Source organism: Poecile atricapillus, chromosome 13 (genome assembly GCF_030490865.1).
Source record: "Poecile atricapillus isolate bPoeAtr1 chromosome 13, bPoeAtr1.hap1, whole genome shotgun sequence".
NCBI classification, from domain to species: domain Eukaryota; kingdom Metazoa; phylum Chordata; class Aves; order Passeriformes; family Paridae; genus Poecile; species Poecile atricapillus.
In genome coordinates this window covers 10,673,927-10,686,962 of record NC_081261.1, presented here as the reverse complement: position 1 = coordinate 10,686,962, position 13,036 = coordinate 10,673,927, and the positions used below count along the sequence as shown (strand labels likewise).

At 41.3% G+C, this 13,036-nt stretch overlaps 1 protein-coding gene across 4 annotated transcripts in view; it reads left to right on the top strand.

Moving 5' to 3' along the window:
- Positions 1-13,036, top strand: part of FNIP1 (folliculin interacting protein 1) — a 65,275-nt gene that overhangs the window by 22,634 nt on the left and 29,605 nt on the right. For 3 of the 4 annotated variants that reach the window (XM_058848733.1, XM_058848731.1, XM_058848732.1), the window contains exon 2: positions 4,748-4,874. In XM_058848733.1, coding sequence (XP_058704716.1) covers positions 4,748-4,874 — 127 coding nt within the window. Of the gene's footprint in view, positions 1-2,296; positions 2,316-4,747; positions 4,875-13,036 lie in introns of those variants that run through there. The other variant, XM_058848735.1, reaches the window with a different exon arrangement.

The following is a 13,036-nucleotide window of genomic DNA, read 5'->3' as shown; positions in this document are numbered from 1 at the left end:
TCTATAACAGATTTGGAAATCTGCAGAGGAGTTTGGGCAGAAGGGAATTCTTGGTTGGAAAAGGCGTCTCAGGGCTGAGAGGAGTATGATAGGATGGATGGACTAGGCAAGGACCATTTTCCTTCCAGACTTGATCTCCCTTTCCTGTAGCAAAGCAACTGCAGGATCCTATGTATTGGGCTGTATATGTTCAGGTGAGTGTGCTTTGGTGTGGATGTACATCTCCATGGAATGTGGAGATAATCTGAAATCCCAGTGCACTCTGTGGAACAGTCTTGTATTTACAATGTTAGCTCTTCATGACAGATGCAGCCTCTGTCAAAGGTTTGTGTAGAAGTTGGCTGGGTCTAAGCACCACTGCAACAAGGCTAATACCTGGAGAATCATCTGCAGATGCTGGAGATAAGCTCTGGAATCCCTGTGCCTCTGTTCTGATGCTCATCTAGCAGGAGTAAAAGATGTTTCCTTCTGCCAGAGCCTGTGAGGGGAGCATGGGACAAGGTGGGCCTGTCTGCTCTGCTGGGCGGCTCCTGTCACCCTTTAAAAAGGTGCTAACATGAAAACCATGCAGAACAGATAAGCTGGCATAAACTATAAATATCATTTGCGTAGATGCATTTAAAAATAGCTCCAAGTGATTCATCACCAGGCAATTTTTATAACTATGGGTAACATGATGTAGGAAAACAATAGTTTGACTGATAGTTTCAACTTACTTTTTACATATTTAATCCTATTCTGGTTTTGGGCAACTTTACTTTTTAGAAAACTTTTCCAATTCCTATGTGCTTAATATTGCTTCTGTTCATGTAGTTTGAGATTTCTGAAGTATCTGTTTTTGTGAAAAAGTAACCAGATACTATCTAAGCCATGTTAATATAAACAGTTTTAAAAGTCAAGTCTCAGCCAGGAGGGAAGATAATACTAAGCTAAACCTTTAAAGTAATGAGTGAGTGTTGTTCATGCTCTAGGTGGGAATGAGGAGGAAGGAATGTACTGGGATCCAGTTACAGGGGAAATTCTGTATTTTAATTGTTGGAGTGGTAATGAAGGATTTATGTGTCTGTTGTGTTATCTATTAAAACTTGCATAGAGTGAAATAGTATCAATTTACAGTCATTCAGGTCTTGCTGAGAAATGTTGATAGTAATAGGTAATAAACTCCAGAAACACAATAAAATTCATCCTTAGAGAGCAGTTGGAATTCTGGATTTCTGTGAATCTCTATAGTAGAGGTGTCAGGAAGAATGGAATGGATTGGTAAATATAAGCTACAGGTAATATTCCGTGATTGAAGGTAAAAAAGGCAGAAAAGCAGAAGGGATGAAAAAAGGAAAGAGCTGAACAACAGTGGGGCTTAAGTGTGAATATGCATTAAAATACCACTTTTCAGATCTTGATCTCATTGTTGCCAGTTTCCAATAATTCCATCATTAATCATAGGGAATTTTCCCTTTCTCTCCCAAATAATTATTTTTCTTTTGCACTCTGTACTTCCATGAGTGTCTGTGCAGGGGCATTAGATCAGATGCCCTCCAGGAGACCCTTCCAACCTCAACCAGTCTGTCATGGTGTGAGAGCTGAGTCTTGTTTCTGAAACATCCCATACAGCATTTACACGTCAACAGACTTATACTCCATTATAGGTATTTTTGAACATCTGATTCCAGAGGAATCCCCACTTGTGTACTGGAGATCTCCACAGGAGCAGTATCCTGCTCAGAAGGAATTTGTTTATCACTGGTTTTGTTCCATGCCCAAACTCACAGCACTGTGTGATAAAGTCACAAACACTTCTACTGGTGAAAGGTATTTGGGGTTTTCTTGACGGTGGTTTTTATGGGATTTTTTTTTGTCCTGGGTTAATTTTGGGGTTTTTCTTTAGATTGAATCAATTTCAAGGAAAGATCAAAGAGTGGCAGATACGTCATGCAGGAAAAACTCCTTATTAAGGAACTGTCATTTCCAGAGCAGTGTGGAAAATGGAGACTCACCTTTCATTAACATTGCTAGAACATTTGATTCTACGTCTCCTGGTTTTCCTGTAGGACTCACAAGAAAACATCAGTTAAATGTCAAAGTTAGTTTCCATTTATAAACAGAACTAATTATATTCAGAAGATCTAGGTCAGTTTTCATCTGCCTGAAGAGGAGCGCTGGAGTGCTGCCCTGTTATATTTGTTTTGAGAATACCTCTTGCATGCAGGAATTTTGTTTCTGGGGATAATCTATTCAGATATCAAGCTTAACAGTATTTTAAATCTGCTAAGAACAAAAGCAAAGCTCTGTGTCCTGCTTCTCCCTTGCTGGTGGGGGTGAGTTGGAGGTGCCAGGCTGCCTTCTGTTTACTGTGTGTCTGAATGAACTTTCCCCCAGCTCTCTGAAAGGCTTTTCTGGTTTGGGAAGTGGCCCACTATTGCCAGGGAATGTTTTTGCAAGGCTGTAATGTGCTTAAGGATGCTATTATGTAACAGAGATAGCGCTTCTTTGGAATTATCACAAATTATGATGGATAATAGCTACTAAATGCTTGTCTAGAGAAAGTTAAAATGTCATGTGAAGAAGCTGAGAAGTAAACAAGCTCTTGTTAACTTCATCAAATATGTTTCTGAATACAGCAAGAGTTTTATATTCAGCTTTCTCTCCTCTTAGTGTGAAATCTGCTCTTGGAGCTTTTTATAAGTAAACTTTACTAAGATCTGGAACAGCTATTGCCTTCTTTGTCAGTAATTTCAAAGTCAAATATCAAAAGTACTAGGTAATGGAAGACATGCTTTTATCTGAGTGTGAAGGACTTTCAAATGTGTTGCAAGGGTGGAGCAAGCAATAGGACCCTTTTGGCAAGCAATTAATTTTTATTGTCACACAATTTCTTTATAGGAACCACAGTGGCCTGTGTGGAAAAAAAATACTAGTTTCTGGACTTCCACTGATTTCACTTTAATATATGGAGACTGTTCCTCCAGGCAGCCAGTTTATCCAGTGGTCCTCCTCACTTCTAGCCAAAGTCATGCTCTTACAATTTACCATGCCCAACTCTAGTGCCTTTGTGCCTCTCACTTGCTAACACCCCAGGCATGTGTCAAACTAGGGATTTGTTTTTTCTTACATTTTCTGAAATGTATGATGGGATTAATTAGGAGGGGGTTAATTAGGAGACCTTCCAGTAAGTGTAAGCTTGGCTCTGAGTTTGTCACTGTACATGGGTTTTGGTACAGAATTTGTTCCATTTGGTGTCTGCGTTTTGTGTAGGCATTTTTTGCTGTGGGTAACACTTGGCTTTAGGTGCTCAAATGAGAGGGAGCATAGCTCTTTGCCCCCAGATCTAGACATGAAGTTATTTCGGCTCAAGTTGCTCAAGTTTTTTTTTCTTGTAGTAAGTTTATTTGGACATTTGTTACACACCATCTTCTCCGCAGCTTCCGTTTTTCTCTCTTGTTGCTAAATGGTGGGGATGGACAGATTAGGAAATAGATTCCATCTCAGGAGAGTGTGTAACTGTGTCTTCATGCTTAGTTTCACCTCATTGGGAATGCACTAGCTGTAATACTGTGTATTACCAGCTGTAATACTTGTGTATTGTGTATACTATACTGAGCAACCTTAAAAACTTAGAGGTGATGATTGCTTTGGTGATCAAATGGATTTTCTGCTGTTATAGGACTTGTTGGTCATATAAAGGGTGGGTGCAGAGCATGAAACCCTTTGGGTGTTGCTTTAGAGGAGAGGAAAATTTACTGTTGTCTTGGAGTGTAACATGGCAGGTTTAACCCATGTTGTGGGTGTCTGTTTGCTGAAATACATGTACAGCTTCTTGCAGATTAGGATTCTGTATCCTTCATTAATGGCTTGTTCCAGTGCCTTGTTTCTGGCTTCTTGAGGTTCACGCTAACACTGCTTGCCTAAAAGCTAAGAAAAGGAAGACAGAATTTCACTTGATCTAGGAAATGGCTTGTAAACTAGCTGAAAGATGATTCCTGGTGGTTTCATGGATACAGCAGGGATCTTGTTTCCTATCTTCCAAGAATTGAGATGGTATCAGTGAAAATGGATTCCCAAGCCAATGGATGACAATGCTTGCTGGGCTTTTAAGTGATGGCTGGCTTTTTAAAATGGAAATTTAAGATGGTGACTACAAAGTACCCTTAAAGGGAAGATTATGGAATGATTTCCAAGCCTGACCCCTGCAAGTTCTCCCTTTGAGACCTCCTCTGGAGTAGTGGCAGTAGGGAAGGTTCTGAGGCTTCAGGAAAGCTCCTTCCCTTGGAAACCACTTTGGGAATAGGTGTGTTAAGACTGCTTTGTATGGTTTGCTGACCATGCCCTTGAGTCACAGTGGCTTATGTGGAGAAAGCCAGATGGTTCTCCCAAACCACCCTGTGATTATTCATCTTGGGGTTTTTTTTGTGTCTTTAAACACAAAAGCTAAGTTCTGTGATATTGATTTTAGGTAGCTGGAACTTGAAGAAAACATCACAAGACAGAGCAGAAGATGCTGCATGCATCATTTTGTGCAGTTGTAGAGGATTGGTGCAGTTTATGACAGTGTAATTTGGCACATGTGAGGGAAAGAAAAGAAAACAAAGGGCATAGTTCTGGCTACAGGATCAAAGGCTTTGATGAAATGGCATTGAATTTGCTTGACTCTATGTTTTAATCAAATTGTATATACAGATAATGTAGAAAGAGCAGTGTAATAAAGTGCTGTGGTAATTGATCCTTCTGCTCTTTTCTTTTTTAATTAAAGCTGGCCTTTGCCGGAGTTTGACCCAAGTCAGATCCGACTAATTGTGTATCAGGACTGTGAAAGAAGAGGACGGAATGTCTTATTTGATTCCAGTGCTAAAAGAAAAATAGAGGATGTTTCAGTGTCGGTGAGTATTTTGCTAATTTACATGTTTATAATTGTATTTTTTTTTCAAATGACCAAACTGATTAATTGCTTATGCTCTGTTTTGTTCACACGGACATGTAAACGTTGATTATATGCAGGGCTATATTTAAATGCTTGTTAAGTTGCAAATTATTCAGGCTTCAGTGGTTTCACTCTTACCAGCTTTAAATACTATAGTGATCTCTGTATTCTGGGATTTATGTACTTTCTGCTTCTTCAGATTCCTTCCTGGGGCTGTGGCAGGCAATGCTGGGGGTTGAAACAGGGCATGAACTGGGATTTATCTGGTTTTGTGCCATGGTGGGGTTTGGATTCTTAATCAGAAGGTCCCACCAGCCCCATATCCTCTTGTGTCCTGTTGGCTTAACTTCTGCCAGTTGTTGTTTGTATGCTTTGCTGACAGTTTTTTGACATGAAGTTACTTGAAAATTGTGTTTTTCCTTTAGGCATGATTTGTATGGTAATCTCTTAATTGAAACTGTAATGGATGCGGTCAAATGAGAATACTACTTTGAAGGGCTCAGTCCAGAAAATTAATTTCTGGCCACAGTGCTACTGAAAGTGGTGGTGTGAGGCTGGGCAACTTATTTTGCTGCTTTGAATTTCCTTTTCACCATTTCTAAAAGCATTCACGAACCATTTTAAGCTTTGCAAGCAGAAAGTATGGTGCGAATTGAAATTAATGATTCCAGCTGCTTTTACCTATGGAACTTACAGAGGTCCTTCTGTAAGCAGGAGTACACAAAATAGCACGTTATCCCAAGCCCTGCTTTTCCTGTTGAGTATTGGAGTACAGCAAAAATATTTTTCGTCCAGCTTTCCAAACTCTTCCAGCCTTTTTCCAGCCTGATGCTCTTAACCATGGTCTCATGTGCTGTGTCCAATATCCAAACCTTTGGAGTATGTGTCTTACCAGGCACAAATTTCCAGGTTTCTCCATTGCTTATTCCAGTGCTTTTATACCCATGAATCAAGATCCTAATTTCCTAGTTTTTACAGAGAATTTGTGAAATAAAGTAAGTTTCACAAATGTTAAAAAATTGCATCTTTCTTTTTAATTTAAATTTGTTAGAATGGTTCTACTAGTTCCTGTTCTTCCTTATGTTCCTGCCAGGAAAACAGGTTTAAAGACAGGAGATCTTTAGAACAGGTTTATTGGTATGAATTGTTGGCTGTGCTTATCCCTATTATTTCATTAATAAAAATAACTTACAGTATAAATCCTCTTGCGAGATTTAAATTAATTTATTGAAAGTCTAAAACCTCTTTAAGACAGATGTGTACTTACACACTGAACTTGCAAACTTCACTGTTTTGGGTTACTTCAGAAAGCTCATTGACTGTGGCATCTCAACAGCAACAGAATAAATGGCTGATAGTGGAGCTGATATGAGTCCATATTAATCTTTCCTTTTTCTTTCCTAAGGGGGAAGAAAACGGCTGTAGTCACCATCTCCACATGAGACTAGTGGAGGCTGTTCCCAGGGCATTTGAAATGCCCAGAAGTCATGTCTAGGAACTTGATACATTTATTTTTCATAGTATTAGGATCCTTTGAAAGAGGATAGATATATTGAAACATTTTCTTGCCATGTACCTGCTTTCTGCAGCATTCAGATAATGTCATGTCAGGCAAAACTTTTCTCATAAAACAAAAGTTTGCAGGTAGAAACATGCCAGAGAGTCTTCAGCTCAGCTTGATGTGAGCTCAGTATGGGCATGTGCGGTTAGCAGGAAGTAATGGCCATTTTCAAGGAATTGCATTGTTCATTTCTCTCACTCTTTATCATGATTTTCACTAGCAAAGACACACTCTGCTTATACAGAGCCAGATCTTGGCTCTAAGCACATTCCAAGGCACTCTTGCCCTTTTGCAGCCAGCCATGTGTGGGCTGGGCACTCTCCCTTCTGAAAGGGTATCTGTTCAGCACCCCACAAAAAAGCAAAGCCTTCTGCAGCTCTTCCCCCTCACCCCCCATTTCCTAATGTGACTTACACCTCTGGACCTACAGATAACACTGGGGAGACATCTGCAAGAGTGCCTGCCAATGGCCAGACTGTTCTAGTTCGAGTCAAATCAGTCTAACACAGAGAATCAAGAGAGTTTCACTTTGCTTTACGGTGTGGTGTTCCCATTTTCTGTTGTTTATCAGACATGAAAGCAATTATAATTTAAGAGTAGTATGCCTGCAGCAAGGTGAGATGTATTTTGGTCTATTTCCTATATATGTCAAAAGTGGTGTGTGATGAGCTGAGGTTGAACATGGCTCAAGCTTTTGAATTCTGCAAGGGAAGGTGTTGTCATAAAATTTAAGGAGCATCAGAGAAAATCTTTGCAGACACAGATGTTTCAAGAAATAAAACAATAAGCTCTGGCTTTTTGATCGGTGAAAATGGCTGAGTTTGTGCTAACACCAAACTGGGCTTTCATTAATAAAGCATTACTAGCTTCATCTTACCTGTGTGGGAAATGTGGCTATAAGACAAATAAGGACCTTGTGTTTTCATTGGATATTAAATCAGCCTCTTCATATCTTCAGTAAAAGTAAATATTAGCTAGACAAGAATTTGGGGAGGGTTTTGCACAGTGGGACACTGAAGGCAGTCACGAGTTTGCAGTGTGGCCATTACAATATTTCAGTTGCTCAGGAGAAGTCATGATTCCCCTAGTCTTGCTAGAGTTAAACTTGGCGAGGGAAGCTGAGCAGCAGTCTGATGACGAAGGGCTGGCAGCTATTCCTAACACTGGGAATGTTGGCCCAAGGCTGTGCCAGGCAGAGATCCACCTCAGGCAGCTGTGGGCACTTTGCATGTGGGAGGCAGAGAGATCCTCTTGGTGAGTCCTACACCTTTTTTGGTGCTAAGCAGGAGAGGTTCATCCCCAGCTTTCCAGGGGATGGGTTATTGATCAGCTGGGCTCTGGAAGCAGAGGGGAAAGGCTGCTGTCTCCTGAGCATTAGAAAATTGTGTGTCTGACTTCTGCCAGGGTATCCCAGAGAATGGCTGCCTCTTCCAGCTCTGTGGCACTAGGTCATGAGCAAATGCATCAGAATAGGCATTTGCACATTGAATGTACCAGGGCAGCATGTGGTATGAGGAACAGGCATTGCTGATGCCTTTAGTGAACAGCCTCTGTCTCCACCCAAGCATTCACATCCATTGGATTTTTGGGTATCAAGGAACTTTTATGGGCAAGCTTTTAGGTGTGAGCTACTGTCTCCTCTGGAGACTTATTTTTTTCCTTCCTCACAGCAGTTAGTATCTCATTTCTAACGAGACTCTTTTACTTGATGTGCAGATGATAGTATAACAACCTTATGACTGGTTTCTGCTGTTAGGTTCTTTTCTGTGCTCCTCTGCTCCTTTAGCTCTGACACCTCCTCTCCTGCTCTCTGTTCCTGGGTGTCACAGCCCTGCTGTCCTCCCTGTGCTGTGGGCTATACTGAATTCCTGAGCCAGGAGCTGTGTGTGAACACAGGTGTGCTCCTCAAAAAGCTGTGGTAATAGACCTTCTTTGAATTTCAAATAAGGACAACAGGCAGCTCCTTTTCCTCCTTAAGGTGCAGTAGCCAGCTGCCAGCCTTGGTGTTGCCTTTCCCTGTGCTTGGTTTCCCAACCTTGACACTGCATCCATACTCAGCTCATGCTAAGGCTGGCTTGTGTTTTACTGTGTGGTGCAGGAATTATGTCCCAGTAACTGCCAGTGTGCAAAGGCCAGCTGAAGTATGATGAGTTCACCTCCAAAGGCTGGTAATTGATTGGGGATAAGGATGCCACAGAAATGGTGCCACAAGGTGGGAGTGGGGAGTGAAGTAAAAAAGCTGAAAAGGGGAACCTTGGATCATGGCTTCCCTTGGAGCCGGCAAAGTGACTTAAGAGACAGGGATTAACTGTCTCATTTTAATGCTCATTCTCCTTTTTGTGTTGTCCAGTGTGGATTTATGACAAGGCAGTGGTTAACATTTGGGATCTGGCTGAAGAGAGGTGCTGATGGGACATGTAAGAGCTAAAAGATTTCCTAACTAAAGATCAGCCTAGAGGAAGGTTTGAAGTACAGGGAGGAAGGAGGGATGTCAAGGGACCATGAGGAGAAGAAGGGAGGAAAAAAAGGAGGACCCAAACTGCACAGTGTGGAGCAGAGATCTAGAGTTTGGGCATGTGGTAGGAAGGGGGGAAAGACAAGGAAACAGAGAAGGGTAGTGACTTGTTTCCAGGATCCAAAGGCAGAAGAAGGTTTTCAGAAATAGCATTTGTTTTAGTTTTCTGCAGAAATGAAAGAGAGACCCGAGATGCAGAATTTGAGATGTAGAGGTGCAATAGTGAACTTCGATTTGGAGAATGGAAAGTTCACTTCTTCTACTAGTTGTCTTCATCTTTCAATAATTTCACTGAAAGGTCATATGATACTTGATTTCCTTCAGCAGCAATTTCTTTTACTGCAAATGTCATATTTATCCCAAAGTAAAGAAATGGCATGCTGTTTGAAACAAGCAGGATTAGCCACATGTTCTAATATACTTCAGCACTGGATAAATGTTGCACAGGAAATTGCTTTGAGGATTAGTAATTGGATAGTGAGCCTTTTGCTTTTAGGTGAGTTGTGTGAAATGGAGACTCTGGACTCTCTCTGGCTCTCAGGACAGGTTTCCAGTGAGCAAAGTGGAGCAGATGGATAAAGCTGTAAGCACAGAGATCAAGTCCCACCTTCTTAGCTCTGCTTATTCTCTCTAAATAGACATGGAAAAATACTAGTGGAGTAGGAGAGCATGGGGTTGTCTTGATTTCTTTCACTGACCTCTGAGTAGTAGAGGAACTCGACAACCCTAGAAATAAAGGGAGATTGCAGCACTTGAGAGCTGCATTTTAAGAAAGATACCTGGATTTTTACATGAGCACTTGAAGGGGAGGAATGAGTGCCTATTGAGGTTACTCCCTTGTCTTAAATGGGTACATACATTTCATTGCACATACAGACTAACTCCTATTAATACAACAAAAGAGCTAATTTATCTATTTTGAAATTTATTTTTTTCTGGAAAGCCTGTTTTGAAAATGAGGAATGGAGTTCTTGAAGAGTAGCAAGTTTGCTTGGAAATAGTAATTTATCACTGCTATCACAGTGGTATTTGAGCACCTGCTGTTGCAGAGAGGTAAAAAGCATACAATGGCATTTCTCTTCCCTTCTGTCACTCACAGCCCTAACACACCTACACAGAGTCTGATTTAGTTCAACACACCAGGTTCCTTTCAACTTTCTTGTTATCCCCAAAGCAAAACCTGCCCAGCAGAAATTTCTCTTCATATTCACAGCACTGTGCGTGTTTTTCCCCCTTGCTGAGGAGAATAGAGACTTTGTGTCAAAGAGTTAAAAGTCTTTGCTGACAGATGTGGAGAAAAGAGACTCCAGAAGGGGAACTGAGAAAGAAAACTACTTTGTACCCTGTACCCTATAAAGATATTTTACTCTAAAGTTTTCTTCAGAACTACCTGATAGGTCTCCAAGACTTTCAGCAAACAATAACCTCTAATGTCAGAATTGTGACTGCCAGAAGTCTTTGGAGCTGGGTGGTGTCTGCAGTGAGCTGGCAGGGAGGGAACAGAGTGTGACCCCAGCAGGGAGAGCAGTGTGGCAGCCAGGAGAGCTGCCTGTGGCATCCTTCCAGCAGATGTTCTGCTCTCCAGCAAAACGGGCATTTCAGAGCACTCCAGCACCACCCTGCCCAGGGATCAGATTTGACACAACTGTGTCTAATTGGGAAGAAAATTCACAGCTTTGAAACATCCCCTTGTACAGCTCTTATAATTAGGCTACTTTTACATTTTTGGAAACCTTGAATATCTTTGGAATATTATGTGTGAATGCAAGTAATCCCACTCCTTTGATGTGTAATATCTGGAGATTTGTAGCATCTAAAATTTCCTTGACAGTTGGAGTCAGAAATTGCAGAGGAGAGGGTCACTGCAAGTACTTGATCTCATTGTCCAGCAAGTTCATCTTAAACACATGCTAAGTTTGTGAAAGAGCAAACACTGAAATTCATCAGTGATCTGTGTTTTAGGAGGGGTTTACTGTTCACAAGGTTCTGAAAAGTGGGAGCTGAAAGATTATGACCTCATTTAAAGACTCCTTGCAGGAGTTTTGGTTCATTAAACTCCACTGCAAAGATGAAACAGCCATTTTCCTGGTTTGCTATTTAAATTAGGCAGCTATTACTTCAAGTTACCCAACCACCCAGTGGATCTGGGAAAAGCTGCTGTAAAGAAACTCAGCCTATTCTTTTTAATACATGGAATTTTATTTTCTCTTGTGAAGTCAGTAAATGCATTTCTACAGTTTCAAGGAAGCTTAGTTATAATTGTAACATTTTAGAAGGAACTTTCAACATCTGATAGAAAATGCAAGCTGAAATGTGGTTTGCCTGCAAAAGCTGCTGTAACCCTGTGGATTGTATGTGGTTTTATCACATGATGCTTGCCTAGCCTAGGACATTGTTGTTTGTGTCAGAGATAAAATGCAATTCTAGTTCACGAGCTCCTACTGAAGTCATATGATGATCATTCACATGTTCCAGCCTTTGTGCACTGTGCTCAAGCCACAGATCCTCAGTAGCCATTAGCAAATCTACATATTGCAGGATTTCAACGAGCTCTCCACTGTGTCGAAAGGAGAGGACACTGCTGTGTGTCAGGAAGGCACAGGGCTGGGGGAAAGTGAACACTTCCCTCCCTTCTGCCACGGAATTACTAATTTCTCTGCACATTTTGCCTTGAGGCTTTCTGTGGCAGCAGCTCTCTAAGGGAGGAGCAGTGAAGGCTGCCACGTGGGGCTTTATAATCTTGGCCATTTTCTGCTGCTTTGCTAAACCTTGCCCACAGTTAGGGCCAAATTTAAGTCTCCTGTCCCTAAAAAAATAACCTAGGACAGAGGCATGGGACTCTTATCCCTCCACAGCAGTAGGGCCAGTCATCTTTTTGAACAGCTGTTGCTGATTGTTGAGCAGTCATGAAGTTACTAATGTGTGCATTGGCTGTTTCACGCTTTTCTTTATGCCTTTTCCTTAAAGCTTGAGACATGGTCATGTATTTGTTTGAAGGGGAATCTTGTGTTAGGGAGCTGTGAGTCCAGAGATGAAGCTGTGACATATAACAGCACTTTGTGTTCCCATCTGTCCACTAAATCTTGCTTTCAGCAAGGTTTGCTTCCAGCTTGCTCTTACTGTTTGGTAATTGGGTAGGAAATGGTAAATTAAGGAAGTGTTAGGACAGAGTTAGTGTGGAATTTTGAACAGTGTAGACTAGTTCTGTCTCCTAGTGCTGCCCACCAGCAGATGTAAATAATGCCAACCTTGCATGGGTGTGCTGAAGTGTAACAAGTGTGTGAAAAATACATTGAGATATTTAGGTCAAGATGGTTGGCAATGCCAGTGCTGCTGTAAACTGCATTAACTTGGTGGATGCTGATTCTGCTCGGGATGCTGGGATTCTCAGGGGGAATCACAAATTTTTTAAACAGTGAATGAATCACAGTGAAGCATTGCCCATGCCAGTGATGAATAATTCTCTGTGTGTAGAGTGGACACAGATCCTGTCAATCCTTTACATCAATTCCAGCTCCATCTGGGCCCTCTAAACTCTCTTCTCTGTTGTGCTTTCTCTCTGAATCTCTATCAGAATTTACCTCTTGGATTGATTCTCCATCATTTTGTGAATATTTTCTGACTTCTCTAACACTGTGTTTTTCAGCTCTGTCCATTTTCAGCCTCACAATTCCCTCATACATAAAGCAAGGAATGTGTTATCTCTCTACCATTCTTGAGAAAGACTAGGGGGCTTAGCCATAGCTAGGGAGAGATCTGTGAAAAACAGGATCTTTTCTCTCCACTTGGCCTTATAACATGAATCTCCTGAATTCTGTTATTCTTGTTTGTGTTATTCAAGTGTTATTCTTGCTTGATAATTAATGGTGAAGTACTTCTTCCTGTGTGCTGCTTACACTCCTGTGTCATCTCCGCTCTGACAGGCACAGGGAGTAAGGTGGACATTGCCATCCTTCCTTTAAATGCTTTGGTATCATCCTCTCTCCTAATCCTGGGTCTGAAAAAGTCTGCTTAGGAAGATGGAATTGTACTGTTTGAACTGTTT